A 12,728-nucleotide genomic window follows, 5' to 3' on the forward strand; every position below is an offset into this window, starting at 1 on the left:
ATTTTGCAATCACTTCAAATAAAATTTTCTTACCCTCTTCCACATATGGACGCCTGGTTATTGTTATTCAGTGCCATGGTTGACCCCTCCCCTGCCACGGAGACTCGCTGCCCAAGCAACAGCGACATTCCGAATATGCTCCGGTGAACAACCTTCCACAAAGTACACCAAAAAACAATCAAATTCCTGAATGCTCCGTCGGAAAGTCGTCATCTCGAACAAATTATCAGTAACAGGTGTTACAAAATATTTTGTGCAGAGGAATACAAATTTCTTGTATCGCTCTCCTACTTCGGCATGTTTTCTCTCAAATCACTCCTGTGGGGAATAAATATGAAGGCTATGGAAGGAGAGGAAATGGACACAAAGTGCAAAGGTGTGGCTCGAATAACCAATTCTTCATCTTAGCAATAATCTGATATAACATAAACCAGTATCAAACATGTGTTCCAAACCTTGGCATTTGAAATAGTGTTTTCTCAACAAAGACGTTAACATCTGTTAAACATCGGCGACGATAGGGTCAAAAGAGCGTTACATAAGAGAGCATAAATAATGACTGTTTATACTGAGATATAACACGTACATTCATATTCGCTCTCAATTGCCATCTAATGCAAAATAAGGTCACGTCTACATAACGAATTCTGCTCAGACATTCGAATGTAAACAATCCCCCCAATAAAAGATTTTGTCTGGTGAGATGGTTAAACTCTTATGATTGGGATGGTTAAAGTCTTATGATTATTTTCGTAGATAATCGCAAAAAGTCTGTGAAGAATAAAAAATTGTTTCACGGATGCATATATGAGCACACAGTTCTAACTGGTACAGCTGAAGCCCAACTGTGACATTTTAGGACCTCATAGAAAAGTGTGGAATTATGAAGGGGTTTTTGTTGATATCAGTAGTGATTGCTTTCGCCTTTTCAACGGGTGAGTAGTCGCATGACTGACAGAGAAGTTACTATTTGCTACAAAGCTAAATGAATAAATGTCTGCTTTCTTTGCTTTGTCCATAAGTTTGTTAATATTTTCTAACTCTCGTGTTTCTGCTCAGGATTTACTTATGATAATTACTGCTCCACAGAATGTTCTGCCAATTCTTTGTTTCTCAATTGTCCTGCGCCATGGACCATAGAGGCAACTTCCCGCCTTAAGAGAGTCTGGTGGCGTACTCCCCTGATTCACCATCAAATGGTGTACTCTATGAGGTAACGTTAAAAGTCGTGCGTTTTAACATTCTTCATTAGGGATAGCATTTAAATATGTTCACTGAATGTTTTACTAATAAGTAAAGGTAAGTGTGAATAAAAGTTATATTGTAACATTTATTTATTATGAAAGGCTGTTTTCGTTGCTTTTCGAGTTAGCATTTCAAAGCTATGTATGGACAACATCAATCTTAGTTCAATTAAAACTACTACATACAAACTGACGTGATTTCACATGAGTATCTGTGTGCATATGTGATTTACTTCTCATCGCATGAATCAACATTCTAAGCCACAGATTACGATGTAAATTTCAACTAATTTGCATGTTGTTAACTTGGAGAACAGCTATACTTGGTAACTGATTGGTAAGAAACGTCTGTCGAGGGAGGACCTCTATCTATACTTGATTAGCATATGCAATTTCAAAACCACTTTTAGAAAGAAATATCGCATAGACTTATTGAGGAGCATCTGTTTTCGCTTCCATACCAAATTTAGACATATACTTGCCCTGACAGCAACATGTTTTAACCACACTGCAAATAAGTTGTGTGCTCGGTGTGGGAATTGTAATTCCAAAGTCTCCAGTTTTGTAGAAATGAATATTTAATAATATTTGGAAACTACGTCCCACAACATATTCTTTTAAAGCAATTACATATCAACATGCAGTGTATAAAATGTAAGTGTCAGTGAGCTGCGAGTAAATAGAATTATTCTTATGACGACGCAGGCCGTTTCCTCCCACCTAACACTATAAGAGTCCATTTATTTCTCTCTACTGGTAGAAAGATCCTCGACTATACAAAAGACATTTAATGTCATAGAAGCCGAACTGCACTTTACAAGAAACAAGTAACTCGTTAAAATATTTAGAATACCGTCATCATCATATAATCATCATCATCAAATATTCACATTCATATGACGTATTCATTTCCACATATCCACATTACGTCTTCACAAATTTAGCATCTCCGTGTTAAGGGTCACACAAATGTGGCATAAATATGACGAAAGTTTTGGAAGCACAAACAAGGCAAAGTTGAGAATTCTCATTATGTTTCATTTGATACCGCAATGACAATGTGAAACAGCGAGGTAACGAAATGCTGTTCATTGGATCTAAAGCGATGTATTATTTCGCTAAGGTTCCTCGTGTTTTTTGGGGAACGGGAAACATCCGGAAGGTGTAATATGTTTGCATAACTTAACCAACATAAGGGTGCTGAAAGAAGTTTACTGCTGAAAAAAATACTTGAAACTATTTCATTATTCCTCACCTTGTATTATGTTTGGTGTATTTTAGCTAAGACAAATTGGTGATCCATGGACCATTAGAGCCAATCTGGAACTCTGCCACTTATCTGTGATCCATATTGAACCCTTTTAGTCATATTTAATTATCACTTCAGGAGGATAGGCTCACCACCTGGATCTGTTTTCACAGCCGGGAAATATTCAGTACGATACGAAGCCCAAGGCTTTGACGGATCTAACTCTACGTGCCGTGTTACTTTCACAGTGAAAGGTTAGTGTCTAATGTCTTGAAACTGGAACGAAGACATGAAGTATATCCAATCCAATGCACGTACATCGCAAACCTGCGGGGTGGGTGGAGGGGAAGGGGTAGAGGGGAAGGGGTGGAGGGGAAGTGAGGAGGAGAATGGGTTGAAGGGGAGAACTCTAGTGGCTTATAACATTCTGTCATGAAATGTTGCTCTTGTAGACCAATTTCGTAATTTGACAGTGGAGCAAACGGACGGAATGGAACTAACCAATGCTTCCACATTACACAATATTATGGTGGGTCGAATTTAAAGAATAGTCCAGGTCAAATTGTCTTTTTGATATGTTACAGAGGAACATAATGTTATCAAGCTAGGGAAATTTGCATTCAATTCCTATGTACCGCTTTTGAGTTATTGACAGTTGAAGTTATCTGATATTCTACCAAAGTGAACTTGAAGCAAACAGGTGTGGTGTCATAGTTGCACACTGACAAATCACTTTTTGTTTTTTCTTTATTTTTCAGTCTATTGATTTGACTTTGGATTGGATAGGGTTACTAATTTGTCTAAAGGGAATGTTTATAAAAGACCAATACCTATGGTACATTCACATTATGGATGCATCTTATTGTAGAGTATAAAATTAGACTTAAATTTTAAAGGAAATCAAACATTATGTATCAGTGTGCAACAATGACGTCACACCTGTTTGCTCCAAGTTCACTTTGGTACGAAAGGTGGCAAGTTTAACTGTCAATATTTCAAAACTGTACATCGGAATTGAATGCAAATTTTACCAGAATGCTTATGTTCCTCTTTAACATATCAAAAATAAATTTTGACCGGGACTATTCCCGGGACTATTAAGAGATTAAACGAAGATTGTGTTGTTCGGACATTGTCAATGAGCTGCTCTATAACCGCCTATTATCATAATCGTTATGTTATCCATTTGTTTTTACAAACATTGGTTTCAAGGACACTAACCCCCAAGATGGTGGCCCAAGGCAATTTTTTGAAATATTTTATTGTCTTCTTTGAAAAGAGAAACATCAAGAGGATTCCACCTGATTGCCACATCGGAACCTTCTCCCTCCCCGTCAACTGCGATATCAAACATTGTGAAGGTAAACGGAATCGATGCTTAAATAACTGCCTTAAACTCTGAGTAATGTTCTTATATTTTCCAGTGACAGAATGTCCTCCAATACCGCAAATAGGTCAATCTGTGTTACGGTGCACGAATGGTAACATTTGGCCCTCGCGCTGTGATTTCTATTGTCCCGAAGGTTATCAGATGAGTGGCGGGTACTCATCAACTACAACTTGTACTAGAACAGGTGATTGGTCTCCTGGAACATTCCCAATTTGCAGACGTAAGTGTTAATTAGTTATTCCTTTGTCTTCATATATTCTGCATATAGATCACCACATCAATTCTTCTAGGGCATGCAGGTTTGACACGGCCTTCTTAAAAAGAATTGTGTCTGTCTGTCTGTCAGTAAATATCCGTAATTGTGTAATCGTACATTGTGAAGAGTATAAAGACCTCTCATAGGTTTGACTTTCAATATTTACAGTCATTAAATGTCCAAAGCTGCCACGGCCAAGAAACACTCAAATGACTTGTCGGAGTAGCACTATCCGTCAGGGAACCTGGTGTCAATTTACGTGTATTCCAGGATATAACATGCATGGAAGTCCAATGCGAACATGTGTGAAAAGTGAATGGACAGGGGTGCAACCGACATGCGAAGGTTTGTTTCTTTTATGACGGTTTTGTGAATTTAATTTAATGATATCGTATAGCCAGGTAACAAACAACGTACTAATTTGTCTCTCAAACCTAGAGAATTATTTCCAGGTCGGGCATTCATTCACCACGGTTCTAGAAAATATGGTAAATCATGGAGACCCATATCATTTTATAGAATGAAGAAACTGGATGTTTAGTTCTCATGAAAGCAAAGTATTCGCGAGAATAAAAGCAAAAATACGTAGCTTATATTACAAAACTTTTACCGACCACTAAAAACAAAAAACGGTTAATAGCACGATCTTTTCAGATTAACATATGGGTCAATCCATGTCAAATCAACAAAGGCCTCCATGTCGATCTCTCAGAATCGCCTGAAACTGATACGGTGTCTTGCCACATGTCTCAAAGGTTGAATTTGGGCAAAACAAACTTTTAAAACTTGTTGGTTGCTAGGATACGGCCACGACAATTTAATGTTGGAATTCCTACGCCGCTAAATGTGAGTGCTCGCAGAAAATCAGTATTTCTTGAAGTGAAACAGTGACAAGTTATGACCATTCATGTTTCTGGCATGTTTACACTCCAAAGATAAAATGAAGTGTCTTATTTCTTTAAAAAAAAAGTGTTCACATGTCACGGCATCCATTAATTTGTTTCAACCATAATATATAAATGCATATGAAGGTCCTACCGTAAATCAGTTTAAGCTAATTTTGGTTATTTTGTTTTCATTTTATCTAAACCTAAATTCAATGAACAGGGTAGTTTATTAGCATTATCAGTCAACTTTCTTTTCATGAAAGAAACAATCATCCGAATGGGGAGAAATATCCGTTTGTTTTGGTTCTTTGCCTGCGATTAATACGGTATGCAAACGTATACCGGAAGATCGATTTAGCATCGTACCAATTATTGATAACTACGGCATTCGGGGATGGTCTTACTCAAGGGTTCTTAGGAATATCGTAAGGCTAACAAAAACACACCATAATAACAGTTATAAATAAATGAAAAGTCGTGGAAGGAGTGTTCGATAAACTTGTTACTTGCCTCTTCAACGACGTTTAATATGCCATATCTTCTTTCGTTCCAAAGATGAACTTCCGCCGAATTTCCTTGGTTGTCCTGCAAAAAGTGTAAGAGTTGACGTTCAACAAGGCATGGGATCCAAACGGGTGTTTTACCCGATGCCAATCGCGTTCGATCGCTACCAACCGGTTGAAGTTAGCCTCGTTTCCGGTCAAGTCTCTGGATCTTGGTTCCATCTCGGAAACAACCTGGTCCACCTTGTAGCCGTTGATGGAGCGGGCAACGTTGCCCATTGTAGGTTTAACATCCAAGTTATAGGTATGTTATGTTCGTACCACTTACACAGAGTCATAAGTTGACAAAATTTGAGTGGAATGAAATGATATATCTTGTCTCAGACAGAAAGGTCAGTTTCATATATAGCATATTAGGATAGAAGAAGGACCCCCATCCAGAAAAACAAAGTTCTAGAATGATCTACATGTGAACAAGTAAATACTCCTTGAAACTGCAGGGATTCAGGTCACATGTCAAGAACATATACAACAGTTGCCAATAGAAAAGTGAAATACTTTATAAGGCACTTCCGCCATGATAATATAAAAAATCACCGACTGCGATCCACTTTCTAGACGGTAGGCGAAGGGAGGCTTTGGCGAGACAAAATAGGTTACATATAAACAATCATGTCTCCACTTAAAAAAAGTACTGAGATGGGGGTTTCAACAAGAAATACGAATCATTAAGAAATTTACCATGTTGTCTGACACCGTTATAGCCCTTTTTCATCGAAATTAATAACTGTGCTTACCCCTGTACTAGACAACCAACCACCAAGATTCCAGTACTGCCCTAAGCCCATCTTTGCTTACAGTGACCCAAAAGTTACCTTTGTTGTGGTGAACTATACAACGCCAGTGGCTATGGACAATTCTTCGCCTAATCCTATCAATGTTACGAGAGTTCTCGGCAGGGAGTCAGGCTCCACCTTTTCACCTGGTGTGTACACCATACAATACACCGCTAACGATGACACGGGCAACTATGCAGAGTGTGTGTTTTATATTGTTGTCAAAGGTGGGATAATAACTACATCATTATCAAATTAACGTCTTATTGACGTGTTCTTTAATGGTTTTGTACTTTCTTCACTGTTTTCTTACTGTTTGTTTTTGCTCCACGATACCCCAGTTTAGTAAAAGTACTACTTACGGTAGGCCTCACATGAAATCCAGCGTGGAAGTTGTTTTAGGCCTATCCTAGAGATATCGCATTTCTCACGGGACTGTTCCATTGTTGTTGTAATAGAAGACCCAGTGCCGGGTTTACGGCGGAGCCCACCGGGGCCCAGGCCCCGAGCCCCCCCCCCCACTTTTAGGGGCCCCACATTTGGGTGTCCAAAAAAATGGAGGCATAAGATGCCTTTCCGTCCGTCTTCGATGGTCAACATGTAAAATACGCCCCTTTGTTCGAAACTCTACACTAAACATAAATACAAGGGGCCTATTAGGATGCATGGTCTTTATTCTACGGCATTTACACCACAAACCCCATAAATTCAGTGTTTACAAATGTAAATTCTGTCGGTTTTGCCCAAAACAAATTGGCATCCCTATAGATATTTGGATGACGTTCAAGCTATCAACCACCGATCATGTGATTCCTGTCCAAAAGGAATGTCCATTAGACACTTGGGAAGGGGAAAGTTTGCGGGAATACATTTCTCATACGGAAAACGGAATATTGATGCCTGGAGGGGCATTAGAAAAAACAAACAAAAACAAACAAACAAATTACATATTAATTGTGACAATGGTCAATTTCCAGAACATGAGAATTCAAAATTGAAAATGTTAAGATGCAACTTGCAAGGCCTGGTAAGTGCCATTTCCAGCTATATGGGAAGCATTTTCTGCCAAAATTTTCATGCACGCTACGCGCCAACCGGTTGCGCTCCGCTTACACAGTGGGCCTGATCGTGAACGGGCCCCCAAACTATTCTGGCCCCGGGCCGCCCACAAACTAAATCCGGTCCTGAGTAGACCTGCATCACCGTTTTATTGATAATTCATTATTTTATGTTAGATATTTTATTGATATTTAAATATTTCTTTTGCAGTCAGTTCATGCAAACCTCTGACATCAAGCAAGTCAGTGTACCGGACCTGCTCACGGAACCCACCATTTATTCGTGGCACATGGTGTGACCTTAGTTGTGTGGAGGGACGGTTTGTGGGAAGCCCAATTAGAAGCTGTGGCAAGGACGGCTGGAGTGGACAACCTTCTGCTTGTATCGGTAAGATTTATGGTTTCTCACTGATCAGACAAGCCATCTCGGCCATTGTTTTGGATCACATTAGTGTAGCAGGAAATAGGCAGCTTAGAACAGTGGTTGCCTTAATAAGCAAAATTTGGTAGATTTTCAGGACTATTAAGAGTTAATAATATAGGATATGTTAAGTCTCGTATAATGGCTAAAACTTTGTACTGACTATATTTCTTGCATGTACGGTGAGACTTAACTTCTGATTATCACTTCGTACATTTAACACGGCAATAATGAGGAAGAGCCATGCATGAAGATCTTGGACGGAAGTTATTTGGGAGTTTGTTTATTGTTTTGTCGAAAAGGTCTTTTCATATTACACCGATCTTAATAGAACTGCATTGGCTTCCTGTTACAGAATTGTGTTCAAGCTAATGCTGATTTTCTACAAGTCTTCTCACTGCAAGTGGTGCCTTTGTACATCTCTGATATGCTTTAAGAATATATTCCGAGGCGTAATCTGCGTTCAAATGATAAGTTATTTCTCGGGGAATCTAAATCCAACCATTTTCGGGTGGAGGGGAGGGAGGTAGATCTTTATCAATCATCGTCATCGTCGTCGTCGTCGTCGTCGTCGTCGTCATCATCATCATCATCATTATCATTATATTCTTTGGGAGGGGGGATGGGGCGGGGTGGACACTTTTGGTTTAGATCTTCACTAACTGATTATGGCCCTGGTATTTGAAGTAATGACGCTTAGCCATCGGGAGGTTCGGGTTCGATACCTGGCCGGGTCACAGTAAGGTGGGTTTTTCATCCAAGAGCAATCTACGGTTTTCCCATCTGAAATGACTTTCTAAATTGAAAGATTCAAAATTTGAGATTAAAATGTTGAATTGGAAGCCACCCGACGTGTAAGTTGTAACCCATAAGCTCTAGCGGGTTTCTTTCACATTTGTGGTCGCTTCAGCGTCGTTGAAAAGCTGCTGCTGCTGATTATTATTATTATTGTTATTATTATTGTTATAATTGTTGTTGTAAGTATTATTATTATTATTATTATTATTATTATTATTATTATTATTACATCCCTTCCTCTACAGAAACCATTCCCGGCAGTAACAATGAGACGACCATGCCAAGTATTCCTCCTTTGAAGATCGGAACTGAAGACCCTATACAGTAGTTCAGTGAACTTTCGATTAACGCTTTGCCCATAGTTTTTAAAACATGACCAGAAATTGTTTTAAATTCCCAACAATATGCTTCAATGAAACACAGTAACACTATAGTATTTTATTTTGAATTGCAAATTACCGTACTGCACGTATTTGACTGTATATAGTCAAGTCATTCTCAATTGAAGTGATGTAATCATGTAATCGGGTAATCAGGTTTATAAACATGTCAGCTTGGTTAATCGTCATACTTAGGATAGATCCACTTTAGTGAATACTGAATTATTGAAATTGGTGGAGGTCAACGGTCATTTAAATGTTAATAAAGGTCTGCCAAAGTCTGAAACCTTCATAACATGATAATTACAAAGGCAAAGTTGAAATAAACTCTGTATTTACAATATATAGGCACACCTTAGTTCGTGCAAGAACCCTATCAAAATGGGTAGAGGTCAAAATTCATATGAGGTCCATAGAGGTCAAAGTTTGCATACATTAAAAAATAACTACAAAAGTACAGCCTTAATGAACTTCATATTTACATTTTATATCACCTTAGTGCGTACAAGAGCAGTTACGATGGAGGTGGGCGTTTATTTGAGGTAAACATGAGTTAAAATCTGAAAACAGAAATATCACGAGTATTCAAAAAGAGTTGCTTGGTTGAACTATACTTTTCATATGTAGATCTCCTTGATGATTACAAGAATCCTATCGAAATTGGTGGCGATCAAAGATCATTTAAGGTCAATATGTTTTAAAGTCTGAAATAAATGGCACAACAATAAACTCCAAAAGTACACTTTGGTTGAACTTCATACATGTTATGTTGAAACCCGTTGCTGAATACAAACAACACCCTATTGAAATTGGTAAAAGTTGAAGTTCATTTGAGGTCAATGCCTAAACCCCTTGAAGACATGATAACCGCCGACACAGCAAAAGCATTGATGAACTTCATACCTAGCATATATAGATTTACGTTATTGAATACAAGTATACTATTGCTTTATGTGGAAGTAAAAGGTCATGAAGATTTGAAAATCTTGTAAGCCCAATAAGTCAACTTCAAATGTCAAACTTGATTTAACTTAGATCGGCATTAGTGAGCGCAAGCATCTCTTAGTTTACTTTGAAGGTCAGAGTCATTTGAGATCAATAGAATTAAAGTCTGAAAACTTTTGTAAGCACAAAAACCTTAAAATGAATTTGACAGAAAACGTGTACGTGTACTACAGTACAAGAAATTTAACCTGCTATGTTCACTTTAAGTAAATAATGATAAACATTTAAAGTATTGCGTGAGGTGTTACTGTTAAATGTTCTCATTTGAAATGTGGCAAGGAATCACTAAGTAAATTAGCTTTCTTGTTTGATGACTATAGCCAATTCAAGTATATGAAGCTAGGTTCATTGAGAATCAACGTGAATATCACACATATGACATCGATACTGTAAATGTGATCTTGTCGACTTATGTGAAATATAATCCAATAAATCCATGTATTATCAATTTTACAAAAGAAAAAAATTGCCTTCATAATAACCACGTGACACTGCAGAAGTGACTATTGAATTTCATAATTCTAAAGATAAAACCATATAGCCACTATAAGAGTGTATTTTTGAAATATTGTCCTTCTTTACAAAAATGTACCCTCTAGCATGTATACTTAATCTTACGTTGCTAAAAATAGATACTGATGTTATGCGTAGTAGTATGTACATTTGTACACATGTGGAAAGTCACTCACAGGTTATCTCACTATAATCACTAAATAACTTTTATGTTTGGAAACGTCTTCATGTATGAATCAACCAAAGTACATTGATATCTCCACCATTATCTGTTTGAAACCATTCCTACTTCCTTCCGGTTGTGGCACTATTTCACTGAATGTTCACCGACAACCGGTTATATACTCTCTGCATTCCTAGGTACGCTGAGATTCAAATGTAACCAGCCCAACAAATTATCATTATCAAATCTCAAAAATTATTCAGAATGGATTTGAACTTACCCAAGTCCCATCCATCTTGTTGTGTGTACACTGTATATCCTTAAGTCAAAGTTTACAGGTAGTGACCATCGCCTAAATTTGAAACATTCGTATGCAAACTTTCGCTTTGTTGGCATTTTCGGTCTGGGGACAATATATCATATGATGTCATTGCTTACTGAATTTTCAAGAATATTCACTCAGTCCGGTCATACAGTAGTTTCTTAACAAATGTGGTTCGATCTGACACTTTCTACTTGGACAAAGTATACTAATAAACACCGGCAATATAAGTAGTTGAACAAAATATAATGGGCAATCATTGGTAAGGCAGAGGGTCATATAAACACGCAGTCATAAACAAACTACTTCCTTCATTTGAAAGGAACTATATTCTGCCAGCAGGGGCGTAGAGAAGTTTTTTGTTGTTGGGGGGTGTGGAGAATTTGATTTGCCGACGGATCTGGAAGTGGTGACTGAAATGGGGGAGGGGTCTAAGGGGAGGGGGTGTCCCCCTCCCCTTTGGAAAATTTTTAGTTTTGAAACGTCCTTAGATGCAATCTGGTGCATATTTTAAGTCAAATTTGATTTGCCGACGGATCTGGAAGTGGTGACTGAAATGGGGGAGGGGTCTAAGGGTAGGGGGTCTACCCCTCCCCTTTGGAAAATTTTTAGTTTTGAAACGTCCTTAGATGCAATCTGGTGCATATTTTAAGTCAAATTTGATTTGCCGACGGATCTGGAAGTGGTGACTGAAATGGGGGAGGGGTCTAAGGGTAGGGGGTCTACCCCTCCCCTTTGGAAAATTTTAGTTTTGAAACGTCCTTAGATGCAATCTGGTGCATATTTTAAGTCAAATTTGGCACGGAAGAAGCTCCCGTTCTCCTTTTCTCTATTTAGCTTTCCTTCTTTCTTCCCCTTCCGCTCTCTTCACCTTTTCTCCTTTTGCCGACAGACCCAAAATTTGCCGACAGCGACCAAATTATTGGGGGGGTGTGACACCCCCCCACACCCCCCGCTCGCTACGCCCCTGTCTGCCAGGATTTGCAAGGGTTAACGTTCCGTTTGACTCACCGCTTGCATAAATAGGTCCAGAGACCACACAAACATCTTCTGATATCACTCATCCGTCTTCACATTCAGAATAAATGGTTATTTGGAGACAAATACATATTGTGTAAATAACCAAATGTGACAGCAATTGTTAAAGCTCAGAGCAGGATTAAACTTTATAGACATTTAATCAAAGGATTTATCCTTTTACGGTTCAGTGTGATCATGGAGCTATCGGTTTATAGCTCCATGGTATGATTGATGATAAATCGTAATTAGCCACCTGTAGTAGAGATTGGCGAGATTGATTTATATAAAGAACACGTCATATACAAGAACTATATACGCATGTAAGGCTGTTGTGTTGTAGTCGTAAAATATATAGCGCTTACCATGTTTTGTTTATCCTATCGGTGAGAAAATAGAGACCTGCAATAAATTATTGAAAGCAATAATTTGATTAATGTGCTTTCTTTATTTGCATTAAGAATATGCTGTATATATCATACTGAAAGAGACACGTCTGTAATTCAATCAGAATTGACAACCGTAGTAAATATCTCTTTAAAGAGGTACATTATTGTGAGATTATTTAGGAACAGTCGATAATACTTCATCATCGGTCAAGTTGGTAAAAAACTCCACAGAAAGTCATTGATGTCTTTTCCAAGCATAGAAAATGATATTGATATAAACAATAGTTGTATGCGTTC

General features: G+C 38.1%; 1 protein-coding gene across 1 annotated transcript; it reads left to right on the forward strand.

Moving 5' to 3' along the window:
• The first annotated feature begins 690 nt into the window (after window positions 1–690).
• LOC139969023 (sushi repeat-containing protein SRPX-like) lies at window positions 691–12,470 on the forward strand. The gene is made up of 9 exons (XM_071973719.1): window positions 691–935; window positions 1,090–1,213; window positions 2,632–2,747; window positions 3,918–4,103; window positions 4,308–4,484; window positions 5,582–5,833; window positions 6,338–6,592; window positions 7,635–7,811; window positions 8,888–12,470. Exons 1-9 carry the CDS (start codon window positions 884–886, stop codon window positions 8,968–8,970), a joined length of 1,422 nt encoding a protein of 473 aa, XP_071829820.1. The 5' UTR covers window positions 691–883; the 3' UTR covers window positions 8,971–12,470.
• Window positions 12,471–12,728: the final 258 nt, after the last annotated feature.

This window comes from Apostichopus japonicus, chromosome 6 (assembly GCF_037975245.1).
Source record: "Apostichopus japonicus isolate 1M-3 chromosome 6, ASM3797524v1, whole genome shotgun sequence".
NCBI lineage: Eukaryota > Metazoa > Echinodermata > Holothuroidea > Aspidochirotida > Stichopodidae > Apostichopus > Apostichopus japonicus.

Coding starts and splice junctions, on each gene's coding strand:
- LOC139969023 (XM_071973719.1), top strand. CDS start 884: ATGAAGGGGTTTTTGTTGATATCAGTAGTGATTGCTTTCGCCTTTTCA. Junction 1,214..2,631: donor CAAATGGTGTACTCTATGAG/GTAACGTTAAAA, acceptor TTATCACTTCAG/GAGGATAGGCTCACCACCTG. Junction 2,748..3,917: donor TGTTACTTTCACAGTGAAAG/GTTAGTGTCTAA, acceptor TATATTTTCCAG/TGACAGAATGTCCTCCAATA.